This window comes from Notamacropus eugenii, chromosome 6 (assembly GCF_028372415.1).
Source record: "Notamacropus eugenii isolate mMacEug1 chromosome 6, mMacEug1.pri_v2, whole genome shotgun sequence".
NCBI classification, from domain to species: Eukaryota; Metazoa; Chordata; class Mammalia; order Diprotodontia; family Macropodidae; genus Notamacropus; species Notamacropus eugenii.
The window spans coordinates 195,204,370-195,219,682 of NC_092877.1; the positions used below are offsets into that span (position 1 = coordinate 195,204,370).

Below are 15,313 nucleotides of genomic sequence, written 5' to 3' on the forward strand. Positions count from 1 at the left end.
GAAATGCATCTAATTATCTCCATTGCATGTAATGTTTGCTGAGGGTCTTAGGTAGATGCTGCTTATTATTTTATGGAAAGTTCCATTTATTCCTATGCTCTCCAATGTTTTCAGTAGAAATGGGTGTTGTATTTTGTCAAAAACCTTTTTCTGCATCTATTAAGATAATCATGTGGTTTCTGTTAGTTTTGTTGTTGATATGATCCATAATGCTAATAGTTTTCCTAATACTAAACCAGTTCTGCATTCCTGGTAGAAAGCCTACCTGATCATAACGTATTATTCTTATGAGTTGCTATATTCTTTTGCTAAAATTTTATTTAAAATTTTTTCAAGTGTATTCATTAGAGAAATTCGTATATAAATGTTTTTCTCTGTTTTGGTTCTTTTTGTTTTAGGCATCAAAATCATATTTGTATCATAAAAACAATTTGGGAGGACTCCTTCTTCCCCAATTTTTTTAAATGGTCTACATAGTATTGGAATTAGCTCTCTTTTAAATGCTTGATAGAATTCATTTTTGAATCCATCCAGCCCTGGAGACTTTTTGCTAGCGACTCCATTGATGGCTACTTCAATTTCTCTTTCTGAGAAAGTGATATTTAAGCCTTCAGCTTCCTCTTCTATTAATTTGGCCAATTCATATTTTTTAAAGTAATTCTCCATCTTATTTAGATGTCGAATTTATGGGCATACTGTTGGACAATGTAATTTCTAATTATTATTCCAATTTCTGACTTATTGGAGGTGAGTTCACCCATTTCATTTTTGATATTGGTAATCTGGTGTTCTTTTTTTTAAATAAAAATTGACCACAGTTTATCAATTTTACTGTTCTTTTTATAAAACCAACTCTTAGTTTTATCGATTATTTTAATAGTTTTCTTAATTTTAATTGTATTCATATCTCCTTTCGTTTTCAGTATTTCTAATCTGATTATTTCCTTGGTGATTTTCAATTTGTTCTTTCTCTAGCTTTTTCAGTTGCATGCCCAATTCATTGATTTCTTTTTTCTCTACTTTATTCATGTAGACATTCAAAGATATAAAGCTTCCCTTAAGAACCGCTTTTGCAGTATCTCATAAGATTTCGTAGGTTGTCTTATCATTGTCATTCTCTTGAATGAAGTTGTTGATGGCTTCCATGATTTCTTATTTAAAGGACTCCTTCTTTAGGATTAGACTATTTAGTTTCCAATTACTTTTTGCTCTATCTTTCCCTGGCCTTTCATTTCATATAATTTTTATTGCATTATGATGTGAGAAGGATGAACTGACTATCTCTGCCTTTCTAGACTGGATCGTGAGGTTTTTATGTCCTAGTACATGGTCAAGTTTTGTATATTTGCCATGTACTGCTGAGAAAAAAGTATATTTCTTTCTATACCCATTCAGTTTTCTCCAGAGACCTATCATATCCACCTGATCCAGAGTGGAATTCACCTCCTTCTTTCTTGTTTATCTTCATGTTAGATTTGTCAGGTTCAGGGATCGGGAGGTTGAGGTCCCCCACTAGTATAGATTTGCTTTCTATTTCTTCCTCTAACTCCCTTCACTTTTCCTCTAGGAATTTGGATGCTATACCAATTGGAGAATATATGTTCATTAATGATATTGCTTTGTGGTTTCTTTGTCTTTTAGTCGGGATATTGTTTCCTTCCTTATCTCTTTTGATTAGATCTATTTCTGCTTTAGCTTTGTAGGAGATTATAATTTCTACCCCTGTTTTTGTTACATCAGAAGAAGCGCAATATATTCTGCTGCAACTTTTTACCTGGATCTTGTCCTTCAGTTATCAGTTCATGGATCAGGGGTCTGATCTCCAGTAATTTCAGCACATCCTTCCCAAAGTTGTACCTAAGTGTCCTATCAGTCCAGCAGCACAAGCTACTACTACATCTATGTGATCCTCATCTGCAGCAATGTGATCGATGTAGGAAAGAATAAATTCTACTCTGGACTGCATCAGGCTCGCATCCAGGTGTACATTCTCCTGGTCTCCCTTTAATCCCTGGATGATTCTGGTGTAGGCTTCCAAACACCTTTCCCTTCACTCATTCAGATAATACACCATGTCGTAGTGTGACTTGTCCACCTGGGCTTAGGAAGCCTCCTAAAAAATATTCACTACCACCTCAAGATACCTCTTAAACTCTTCTCCAATCACAAGGGAAATATCACCAAATACTGACAGAATCTGTGGATTGACAAATTTATGGACATTTTCATTTCTCAAGTTCACCAATAGCAACTGCATCACCTCTCACTGAAAGGTAAAATGTTGGAATATAGGGCTTGGCACTAATCTTCCACCAGGCACACAACAGCCAGACAAACCTGGTACTCTGCATCATTCTTCAAACCACTTCTCAAGAAGGGTTTAAAAGCATCCATCTATTTCAGGATTTCACCACCCAACATTTCTATCAATGTGCTCACGGCCATCAGGGCATCTTCTTAACTCTGCCCCAGACCCAGTTGTGCTCTGGAACATCCTCAGCAAGGATTCATGGCCACATCAGAAATCGGAAAAGCGTCCTGGTGCTGCACTTTCCAGAGAACATTCTGAAGAGTAGTATAGAGCAACGACTGAAGGTCATTGAAATGAATTCTGTCTGATGTGCTCTGTATGTGAGACTCTATCTCCAGCACTTGCTGCAGTCGTTCCTTGATGACCAAAGTCGTCTCCTGGACTGGAGAATAACAGCCCTTGGCACTGTTTTTCACTATTTCCATCAGGGCTTCATATGCAGCACTCCTCAAGTTATTCTGGTGTCTGTTAGGTCTATCCGTGGTCTCTAGAAGTTTCAGGACCATGAGTTCAAATGAAGTAGATACAGAGTAGGTAGTTGGTTTTTTTTGATCATCAACTACATCTGCAGCCTCACAAGCAGCTTCAGTCAGACTAGAGAAAGCCCAACACACGTTGCAAGCCACACTGAGTTCAGCACTGAGACCCTCTAAGAGACACTGTAATAAAGGAGCAAAGTAGACACCACTGATGGCAGCCTCAGGGAGCAGCTCACAGATTCTGCCCACTGTCCAGGCAATTGTGTCTCGAACCACCATCCCGGGAACTTTCAGTTAGGCTATGTGAGTGGGCATTGCCTGAATAACTAGAGGTCTGAACTGATTCCAAGATGCAGACAAAAGCCACTGCATCCCAGTCTTAAAACTTCTTAGTATAAGTTGTGGGAAAAATCGGCCTTTCATGGATCCATAGCATCTTCATAGCATCATTGATTTAAATTTTCTCGTCCAAATCGCTCATTTTAGGGATGGGAAAAGTGAGACCTGGAGTGTGGTCAGTAGCGGGTAACCTAGGCCTAGCCATGCAATTTAAAGGAGTAATGAAAGAATTGTTGAGGCCAAAGTATAAAAAGTTGATATTGCACTCCCATCATAGTAAAACTGGTCCAGGAGCATTGGTCCCCATTCAGGACCAGTGGAAAGAGCTATATCAAAAAGCTAAGAAGCCCCATTCTATGAGATCCCTTCTGTAAGGCAAGGGGGATTGTGTGAAGAGGTAGCAGGTGAGTTAAATGAAGCTCTCCAGTGCCCAGGAACCAAAGGATTACTAAGGACCAAAAACTCAAATGATTTACCTCAAACCACTGGGGAAAAAAAAAAGAAAATGAAAAATTCTAAATTTGCCATTTGATGAACATGTGTTTCTATCATGCTAAGCAATGATGAACGCAAATGAATGAATTCTTGTAGTGGATAGAGCCTTATGTCAGAAATCTAAGTGAAATTCATTCTTTCTGAAAATACTTTTATTCCTTCTCTTTCATGAAACATGAGCGAGACAACAATGTGAAGTAGACCAAACTATTAACATATGGTTTGTTGTAACCCTTCCTCTCTGCCCTGGAAAGCAGAAACAGAAGAAATCACTTAATCAAGGAAGAAAAGTGATTTGTGTATGAGGTGTCCCCTTCTGCCTGGTTGCATTCCTTTCACCCCCTAAGGACCCTGAAGAGCTGTCCTTTTCCCATGTCCAGAAAGGGTCAAGGCATTACTGAGCAGCAGGGATTTTTTTCAGTAGGAATAACCTAGAGTCTCTGGGGCGATCATGCCATTCAAAGAAAAGAAACAACCAAGCAAAACAACCTGTGCTCATTTTGGTCACCACATATGTCCCAACCTCTCTAATGCAGACAGATGGACGTGACTGAGGATAACAAATATGTTCCAAAATGAGGAACAGAAATCCTGACTTTTCAAATATGTAGTTAAATTGGAAAATGACCAAAGTGAATACCTCAGAAGTCTGAGACACTTTGGAAGCAACTGCTTCTTTTTCTTTCTGCTTCCAAAGAAGATTATTCAGAGTTGACTCTTGCAAAGTTCTGGCTCGCTGCTCATGAACAAGTTGTCTTTGAGTGTATTTTAGCTCTTCTTCAACCTGGGGACAACAATTTCATAAAATTTTTAATCATCTTTTCCCTTCAAAAGTCAGCAAATACATTTTACCTTTAACTGGAATATAGAATCTCAAAAAGGAAGGAAAATAGATTTTAAACAATTCAGAAAAGTAGGCTACCGAAAATGAAAGTAATAAGAAGGATAGTAACTGAAAATTACAAAGGAAACTCAACAACTATTTAGTTCAATCCATACCATCGTTATGTGTCTAACTCTTACCAAACTCAACTTGAAGCCTTCACAGGTGGGGGAACTCTCAGTGAAACTCATTCTATTTGTAGGGATTCTATTTGTTAGCAATTTTCCCCTGACATTAACTGTAAAAATGTACATTTTTGCCACTCCATCCATTGCTCTTAGCTCTGTCTCTTACACTGAAGAAGAGCAAAATTCACTCTTCTTCCACCTGACTGTCCTTCAATAACTTGAAGATATAAGGATAAACATCTCTAGTTCCTTTAGCTGATTCTCACATGCAATAGGCTCCAAGGGCCTTCCTCATTATGTTTGCCATCCTGCTTACTAGTTACCTTAATTCTGTGGGAGCCACAGATGAATTCAATAGTACAAATAAAGTCTATTCAGGTCAGAGTGAAGAGACATGTTTCGAAACTGCCCTTCTCTGAATGGGAGGCAAAATTACACTAGGTTTTTGGTGGTCATATAGCAGCACTGACTCAACTCCAGCTTAGAACTGACTAAGATTCCTGCATCTTTTCAGACAAAATGCCATGTAATCATATTTCTCCCAGCTTATACATATGAAACTATTTTTGTATCTAATTACATAATTTTACATTCATCCTTACTGAATTTCATCTTAGGCTCAGTCCAGTGCTCTGAGTAATGAAGACTTAGCCTTTCCTCCATTTAGAAAGACTTGAATAATGTTAATTGCATAAGAATTGCATCAGTAAAAGGTAAAGATGCTAGAGAACAGTAAACTATTCTGAAAGACGGAAGGATTGGGTGCTAAAGTGTCGCACAAGGGACAGAAAAGGGGATTGAACTTGCAATTTCATTGGCTTAGAGAATTTGCAGGTAAGGCATCTCTATCTACCAATGTGCTCTGGAATTTATATTCTTATCGAAGCTGAGGATAGAGCAGTGTTGTCCATTAGGTCCCCCACCCCCAGTACTGGGGTCTGTGGGCAGCTTTGGGAGAATTTGAAACTTATGGCCTGGGGTCCATCTAGATTGTCTGCCCAGGGTCAATCAGTCAGGAAGTGTCCATGGCAACATTTGAACCCTCGTCCTCATGGATTTGAGGCCAGCTCTATTCATTACACCATACTGATTCTCTACTGTGAAACACACTTTCAAAAGTATCAGCTTCAATTTATTTTTTCCATGGACATTTAGACTGTAATTTTACATTCAAATGCTAAAATACGGGCAACTTTTCCTTTTTTTGTTACGTATTTAGTATTTAAGAGTACTCATTTACAAATCACTGAACCCAACCTACTAATACCAGAAATAGAAAGCATTGCCATTTTTAGGATTCAAAAAAATGCAGTATTGATCCCCCCATCCCCAGGGAACCCATACATATTCTTAACAAGAAAAAATTGAAATAGTGAGTTTAGATTCCAATTTACCTGCTGAAAATGCTTTCTTACTGTTGTCAGTTCAACTTCCAGAGATCTGGCACTGCATTCAAGTCGCTGGGTGAGATCCACTATTTTGCTATATTGCTCTTCTTCTCTTCTCAACTGTTCCATATGTTCTTCAAGTAGCATTTTTGTAGTCTCTAGCTTTATTTTCCCTTGGTTCAAGGTAAACCTAGATTAAAATTGCCGTTTATAAATGACAGGTCAGTGGAAATAAGGAATAGAATGCCATTTAAATATAGTCATCTGAATGACTAAAGGAAAAGAATATTAATTTAGGGGTAACTGGATCCATGTACGGAACTCACAGTCAAGAAACTCCTTTTAATGATGCAAATTGAACGTCCTGAGTTTTGATGCATTTGAATGACTCTGGTAAAAAGTGTAGAGGGGCATGTAGATAAAATTCAATCCATTTTCCCATCACTATGCATTATTCAGATTTTATTTTTTACCTCATTTTGAAAAAAAATTAAATTGCAAGGAAATGTGCTATAGTTTTGATAATTCACTAAAAAATTAACTCATAGATGTCCATGGAGTAAAAAGGAATAAGTAGGGCTTATTCATAACATTATTTTTGCCTTCCAACTTCAAATTCGCTGTCACATTTCTTCACCGTTAAGAGAAATGCTTCCAAGGCTTTATCGAAAATCTTGAGTTCCATACCTGATGCTACAGAGTTCTCTGTTGCATACTGCTTTTTGATGCTCTAACTGGGATTTCATTTCTATTGTTTCTGACATTTCCTTCTGCATTCCACTAATCATGTTTTCTAAATTCTTAACTTTTCTGGCGAGTAGTGTGCATTGTGATTTTTTACGATTGACTGATTGATCATATCTTAGAACTTCATCCTTAATTTTCAAATATATAGTAGGATCTGTGCAGAGAAAAACACAAGTCAATACAAATTGAGTATTTTAAAATCTGCAGAACACTAGCAGTACATTTAGAATTCAAATGCTCTGGGAATTACAAAATAATATCTATCCATATAAATCCTAAGAATATAGGAAAATATTACTTTGTCACAAGATTTACATTGAATATGAAAACAGCCTATCTCCCTGTGGGCACTGTGGACAATTAAAAAGAATCTCTAAGTTACCCATTACTTTATTAAAAAAAAAAAAAACCTTTGAGAGTTCATTATTTTTCACAATATGGGAGAAGTATATGTGAGAAGTAAATATTCTGGTGTGTACTCTGTGTGGACAAATAAGATTAATAAAATGCGTCATATACTTAATATCTATGCATTGCAAATATACTGAATTATTTTATAAGTAGAATAAATGTTTTACTTTAAATCGTTGTCTATAAACACTGCTTCTTCTTTAGAGACTTATAGCATAAATAAGTATGTAACATGCATACAATAACATCTGTCCTCATTTATTCATTGGTCAGACTTCTGGTAACTTTAAAGAAAATATAGCTGAAACACCAGAGGAAACTGAAAAAATCTTCTGAGCATTATGGAAAATAGCTGCTGTCCCTTTATTTTTCAGAGAGATACGTCACCAAATTTAGACCTAATCCGGAGTTAGAAATGTATCAAGTTACAGATTCAACAGACTTTGTTATTGGGTTTCCCCTGGTAACTTCGAAGTCTTCATATATTTTAGTGTTTAACAGAGTTGAAGCGACGAGACCTAACACAGTTTCTAGAGGTAGACACACTTATTGGAGCACGAAGTGAAGCTGACAGTAAAGGAAATGATAAGCTCAAAGATTCAAAGCAAAGGAAGAAACTGAGGCACGGAGAAGTTTAAGTGCTTGTTAAGATTCACAGAATTAGTAGGTGTATAAGGCAGAATCTGAACCTAGCTACTCATGGCGTTGTGCCCAGTACAATGTCCTATATGCCATGCTGACTGAAGAATTATAACAACGAGGCAGAACATTTGAAAGACTGTTGATACTTTGGCTCATTTTGTGAAAGATTTTAATATTTTGATTGTTTTTTCCATGAAAGAGCTCACTGCCTGTTACCTTTATACATCTAGTCATGTCATTCTCTTCAAATGGTTCTTCTATTACCAACCAAGCAAATAATATTCACATATCGTATCCTAGCATGCAATATTAATAACACATATTATATAATACAGCACATAGAGGCTTACAAAATACATCCCCCCACAACAATCCCGTAATGTATGGCATTTAATAGGTGAAGAAACTGAAGCTCCCAGTTTGAGAGATTTGTCTATAGACAAAATATTGGCCCTCTCCATTATCTACCTTTCCCTTTTATTTCTTACTGCTATATATTGTCCAGTAAAACTGGATTTTTCGCTGTCATTTCCTGCCTTTTTACTCAAGAGTTTCCATGCCTGGAATGGTCATTTCATCGCCCTATACTCTCATGTTCTATACCGACTGAGTTCATACCAATCCTTCAAAACTCAACGCAAATGGTACGTTCACAGACAGGTTATTTATTCTTAATAGTAAATGTTCTTTCTACACTGAACCTCATGTAGTAATATGACTGTATTCCTCCAACACTTATATATATTTTAATATTTGAGTTGTCTATGTAGGTTATATCCCCTATTAAATTGCAAACTCAATGAGAAAACTTATCCAAACTTTGTATGTTTCCCACACAGTAGGTACTTAGTAATTCCTTTTGAACTGAAACAAATAGAAGGTGGCTGAGAAATTTACTGGTCTGTAGTCAACATAATTCCTTTCACTTTGGACACGGTCTGCCAGAGATTAGGCTCACTTCCACTTTACTATGAGTCAGACATCTCTGATTTCCGTTTAACACTCTTATTCTGTCAGAAAATTTCAAAATGTTCTTACTTTTGCAAATAGCACTAAGTTGTTCAATCAATATGAAAACATTCTTACAGTTTAAGGGAGGTAAATCGTAATCCTCTGGAGCTGTGTCAGATGACTGCATGAGGTCATCATGATCATTTGCATCTCTCTGTACTTTGTCCTGTAAAATATAGAACAGCAGGGTAAAATAACACAAATTTTAAAATAATAACAACGGCTAATATTTGTGTGGCACTTTAAGGTTTTCACAACACTCTGTATACATTATCTCATGCCATCCTCACCACCATTTTCTGACACAAGCATAACTGATAATGATTTTACAAAAGTTATGTGGCTTGTCCAGCTTCCTACTAGACTTACAAAGCTAGGAGGCCACGGATAGATTCAAATTCAGGTCTTTTTTGGTTTGTTTTCAGTGTTCTACATCCACTTCCATATATCTTTGATTTTTCCTCTCCCACTCACCCTTCTGCCCTACCTCCCACCTCCCTCCCTGAGATGGCTTACAATTTTATGTAGGTTCTGCACATTCTTGTACATTCTTATAATGCATAATGCATTAATACATTCTTATTACATTCTTAATACATTTTTATTAAACACATTCTCACCTTCGTCATGTTGGATGGAAGAATAAAAATGATTGGGAGAAATCATAAAACAAACCAAAATTTAATACAAAAGAAAATGATCGCCTGCATTCTGCATACAAATTCCATAGTTCCTTGTTTGGATGTGGAAGGCATTTGGCCTTAAGAGACCATTGGGAATTTTTTATGTCCTTTCATTGCAATGAAGTTCTAAGTCTACCAGAAAAAATCCTCACACACTGTGGTGGTTGCTGTGTACAAAGTTCTCCTGGTTCTGCTCCTTTCACTCAGTAGCAGTTCATATAAGTCTTTCCATGCCTCTCTGAAGTCTTCCTGTTCATCATTTCTTATAGCAAAATAGTCTTCGATTACATTCATATACCACAGTTTATTCAACCATTCCCCAATTGATGGGCATCCCCTTGATTTCCAGGTTTTGGCCACCACAAAGAGCACTGCTATAAATATCTTTGCACATGTGGGACCCATTCCCATTTCTGTGATCTCTTGGGCACACAGTGCTAGAAGCGGTATTGCTGGGTCAAAGAGTATGCACATTTTTGTGACCCTTTGGGCGTAGTTTCAAATTGCTCTCCAGAATGGTTGGATCAGTTCACAGCTCCCCCAACAAAGAATTAGTCCTCCAACTCTCCCACATCTTCTCCAACTTTTATCATCACCCTATTTGTCATGTTAGGTGTGCTGTGATATCTCAGAGCTGTTTTGGTTTGCATCTCTCTAATCAATAGGGATTTAGAACACTTTTTCATGTGACCATTGGTAGCTTTAACTTCTTTCTCTGAAATCTGCCTGTTCATATCCTTTGACCTTTTGTCAATTGAGGAATGACTTGTGTTGCTGTACATTTGACTCAGTTCTCTATACACTTTAGAAATGAGACCTTTATCACAGACACTAATTGCAAAAATTCTTTCCCAGTTTTCTGCTTCCCTCCTAATCTTAGTTGCATTGCATTTGTTTGTGCAAAAATTTTCAGTTCAGTGTAATCAAAATTATCCATTTGGCACTTCATAATGTTAGGTCCTCAAGACAGCAGTCTGTGAATCTAGGAATATACTGTTTCATAAACCCACGGATGCCAGCTTCTCAGATAAGGACTCACAGTTGGCCAAACTCAGGTCTTCTTGACTCCCTCTACTATGCCACCTAACTAATTGGAAGCTAAATGATTTAGCTTATAAAAATTATCATAATCATAACATTTCTTTCCACTTATAAATAGTCTTCATTTTATATATGTGGGAAATGAAGGAAAATCCAGAAATATCATTAGGCTTCGATTCAGCTATGGACAATTTCACTAAGAGACTATTTCTAAAAGTATCCGTTTTCAGACGAAAGATTCCTATACCTTATTATGCAAAAAAGCAGTCCTATGTGTTCAGTGAAAAATGCTTTTATGTTTTAAACCAATTTAAATGAATTTAAAAGCAAACTAAGTCCTGAAAAACTTTCAGTAACACTAGCATGAAAGGCAGCTTTAGTAAAGTAAAATATCGGAAATTTGAATGTCATTTTTACATACCTGTTGCAGGTCACTTTTATCAAAACTTTCTGAGCATTCCTCTGATGATCCTTTAAATTCTAAATATCATGTAAAATTGATATGAATATTTAAGTAACAATTTATATTATTCAGAATTATTTTCTTACATAAATAAAATCCCATATATAATTTACCTATTTTAATCTCTTTTAAAATAAGGAATAGGCAAAAGAAATTCATACTAATTATGCATTCATCAAATTATTTTGTATTTGCAGTCTAATGAAACAATTTACATTTCTAGTGGGACAGTCTTTTCAGACCAAATCCCACGAAGTGTGAGGATAGATTTATGTATTTAATCGAGATGAAACCTTTACAGTTCAAAATTCAAGGTAAACCAAGAGACAGTGATCATACGTGATCAATCTACTAGTTAGGCCAGCAGTTATCAATTAACTGGGTCACTTGTATTTCTCACTAACCAAAGACAACAAATCCAAGATAGGATTACTGGCCTCCATGGAATTTGGGGAAATATAAGAGAACAAAGAACGGGGATGGATAGGTGGGAAAACAATGAGTATACAGCATCCTGGGAATCAGGACAATGTGAGTCACGTTGGAAATTGGGAAGGAACCATTAGCAACAACCACTTCCTTCTCTCTTGTGACTAAGAAATATTCATTGCTTGAGTCTGCCTGCAGGGTCAGAGACAGAGGATCTGATTTCTTTAGATAATAAGCCAGACATCCTGGAAGGATAGCTTGGTGGTATAAAGACACTTGATCAGATTCCGTGGTGTCCACATGCCTCCGTTAAGGCTAGAAGATCACTTTGCAACGAGAATAGAAAAATGATCCACAACACAACTAGATTTCTAAATATAACTCATTACAGGACTGATGAATTTCTGAGTTAAGTTCAGAGACAAAGAATCATGACATAGTCAGTGAGAGGACAAAATAAATAAATGAAAATTGGCAAATCCGTTTGGTTATTTCAAAAGACAGAGCACAAAACCTAAATCTTAATATGTGAAACCACTGGCTAGGATCATTGCAAAAGAATGGAAAAACAAGACTTCTTCCTTAATGCCATGTTGCCTAGGGAAGTAAAAGTCCATGAGATCTGTATCATGAAGTAACTCGATAAGCTTTTCTCAGCAAGCCAAAATCTTGGAAGGAAGACATGTAGATAATACTCCAGCAGTGAATTTGAAAGTCACTATACAACTTTCAGGTTCCTCAGAGCAAGACAGAGGATGATTACATAGAGAGAAAATTCCAGACCTGAAAATATATACAGAACTTTAAAAGAATAGGTAGAAATAACTGTATATTTCACTGTACAACAAATCCATTGAAAGAAAATCAAAATAATCATTGAAACCTGAATATGAGATCAATTTCGTAATTTATACAGCATCTAATAATAGTGTTACAAACCAGCAACTAACTAGGTCATTTAGTATTTGACACTGAAAAAAGTAAAGTAGCAAATCACAGTTATCCCAGAGAAGACTATTTTATCACAAAGGTCTAGGCTACTGCCTTTCAGTGTAGCTGGATTATGTTACACTGATTAAAGGAGAAAATAAAAATAGCTGTTCAAAAGACACCTGCTAGATTATAGGCTGCATGATAGGAGAAACAAGAAATGAATTTTGTCATCGCATGACTTAATCATTTATTTTGCTTACGTATTCCAATAAAGATTGGAATGCAACAATTTGAGAAAATGATCGACACATGAGAAATTCACAGTGTCAACCGTGTAAGATTCTGCATGAGCTTGTTTACCTTCTATTATTACAGGGAGCGGTGGTTCACCCTGCTTCTGAGGGACTTGCTTTGCTCCTACAATCACACTTCCAGCTCCAGCTGCTTCATCTTTCAGGATAGGACTCACTCTAAAGTCTGCGGATCCTGACCAGTTTTTGGTCACTGGCAGTGACTGGTAGGGATGATTCAAGTTAAGAATCAAATCCTTAGGATGTCTGTAACTGTCCCTTTTCTGAGAACTAGTGGCAGATGCATCCGACAAGGAAATAGTGGAGTTAAATAGTACATCACTTTTATCCACCTGGCATATTACTTAAATTTATCAAGGAATGTCACTCAAATTACTACCGAGCTTTATGACTTGATTTTGTTAATTTATGCATCATGTATTTTATCTATGTCATGCGTGGAATAACCAATTTCAAGAATGGTTTCTTTTTTTTTTTTTTATCCTACCCTCTCTTTTTGAGATTACCAGTTCTTACTCCCTCATCAAGATTTGTCTCCATGTATAGTGTCAAACAATTTCTTAAGAAGGAAAAGCTTCAGCCAAAGCTTTTATTTTGGGATAAACTTTTAAAATTAACATTCACATTTGACTTTCACTACTTAGGATCACAAAACAGACCCTGACCCTATGAATTTTACCCAGCATGTTATTTGCAAAGAACTCTCAGGTGAGGAAACTCCCCTTGAACAATGGAGACTGGCACTTTCTCTACACCTTATAGTCTTAGAGGGTTTCCTCGAGAATATAGATGTTAAAAAATTTGCCCAGGATCACCTAGCCAGGATGTGTCAGCGATGACATTTCAGACCATGTCGTTGTGGCTTCCAGGCCAGCACGCTATGCACCATGTTAAAGTATTTTTGCACAAGACATGCTCACAGTTAGGATCCGTTCACTTCCTTTATTTTTTTGGTGAACTCCCATTTGATCTATGTATAGTTGCAACCATTTTATAACATTTGAACTATATTAATTAAATGGGAAGATAGCTTTTTTTTTTGAACCATGTAACTTCTTAAAGATTAATCATTCGAATTTTAACATCCACAATAAATTTACCATGAAAATAACAGTTTATGGAGTTTAAATATTCCCTTTTAAAATATAACAAGATTACTTCTATACTAGACTCAAAAAGTGCAACTAAAGGACAATGATGTAGGAAAGCAACAGCAACACAAGGACACCGAATCAACATTTAATTTCTGGGTCTTTAAAATTTCTCTCATCCTTCATTTAACCACGGCATCCCTTCAAGTTATTATTGCCCACTATCTCTCCTCCGTTTCACTCTCTAAATAATAGAGTTATTTATATTCACTCAGCACACTTTTTTTCTGTCTATGAGGCTTAAGATGAGGTTGATTACATATTTTCTTCAGTTTGCATTTTCTCTGGTAGACAGAGGGAATGAATAACCAAAGGTTTCAGAGCCAGGGGATCAGAGGGAGACGAATGAAGTTTGAGAGACAGTGTGGATGAAGATCTGACTCCAGAATGAGGAAGGCCTGACCTTGAGTCCCACCTGTGACTTTGATGTTGCCTGTGTGATTATTAGCACACCATCTACCTTGTCAGTGCTCCAGCCCATTGTCTGAGACCCTTAGTTTCACAGAAGGTACTAACTTGTCCTGGTCAAGGAAGTTAGTTCTTCTCAATGGAATTACAAGCCTAGTCTCACAAACAAAAACAATCATGTGCCATGGACTGCTATAGCATGGAAGACACATGTATAACAAACTCATTTAACTGAAATTGAGCTCATTGTGGTTCCTGAAAGTAACCACCCAAATAGAAAAGGGATTTAAAGAGAACTCTCTCTTCCTTCAGAAACTTTGTGTGGTGTAAGCTCGAGGACAAATTCCTGCATTTCATCAGTCTTCCTGACAATTATGTGCCATTATATCGATTTGTTGGTTGCTTTGAAATGGATGCTTGTTATGAAGAATATGAGTTAATGTTACCGTGCACACATTACTACATGCATGGATATGCAATCCTTCCCAAGTTTGCTAAAGTAGACACAAGAGTCATTGTTCTATCAGAACTCCTCAAAAAGAGAAATATAGTTTAAATCTGGCAATAGGGAGATGCTTAGGGTTGAGCGCACAAAGTAGAAAGCTCTGCGTGTATGTGTGTAGGGAGAAAGAATATGTGTTTGGCTCATGCGAGCCCCAGTGAGACTTTGATCTCACCTCTGATTTTGATACGGGAGTTCAAAAGCGGTGGCTGTCTGGACTGGCACAGCAAGATATAGGGTCCGTTGCCCCCATTTTCCCCAGGCCCTGCGATAAGGGTGATTAAGGAATGTTGTAAGAAGCAGCTCTCCCATGGCCAGAAACTCCCTTTGAAGAAATCAGACTAGAATAAAGTCAGAATATTAAGCCCTCTGACGTGTCCCCCTATCAAACCAAATCAGCAATGAAGTTATGCAAGCAGTCATCCTGTACGCTTGTATTTATCACTCTTATAATCAACTAACTGGGTCATTTCACATCTTAGAAAAGGTAAATTGATTAAATTTCAGCTTGAGGAAGATACCTTTAAAGAGTTCAAAATGAGAGCAAAACCACGCCTA

At 36.9% G+C, this 15,313-nt stretch overlaps 1 protein-coding gene and 1 pseudogene across 10 annotated transcripts in view; both read right to left on the reverse strand.

The window, feature by feature from the left end:
- Positions 1 to 15,313, reverse strand: part of LOC140512539 (ankyrin repeat domain-containing protein 26-like) — a 60,551-nt gene that overhangs the window by 20,867 nt on the left and 24,371 nt on the right. For 9 of the 10 annotated variants that reach the window (XR_011969798.1, XR_011969796.1, XR_011969797.1 and 6 more), the window contains 5 exons: positions 10,980 to 11,038; positions 8,910 to 9,000; positions 6,711 to 6,924; positions 6,030 to 6,213; positions 4,265 to 4,408 (listed from right to left, as the gene is read on the reverse strand). Coding sequence is in view for 1 of the 10 variants with exons in the window: in XM_072621695.1 (XP_072477796.1) it covers positions 4,265 to 4,408; positions 6,030 to 6,213; positions 6,711 to 6,924; positions 8,910 to 8,961 (594 nt within the window). In the remaining 9 variants the exon portion in view is untranslated. The remainder of the gene's footprint in view (positions 1 to 4,264; positions 4,409 to 6,029; positions 6,214 to 6,710; positions 6,925 to 8,909; positions 9,001 to 10,979; positions 11,039 to 15,313) is intronic. The other variant, XR_011969799.1, reaches the window with a different exon arrangement.
- LOC140512541 (importin subunit beta-1 pseudogene) lies at positions 2,399 to 3,521 on the reverse strand (annotated as a pseudogene).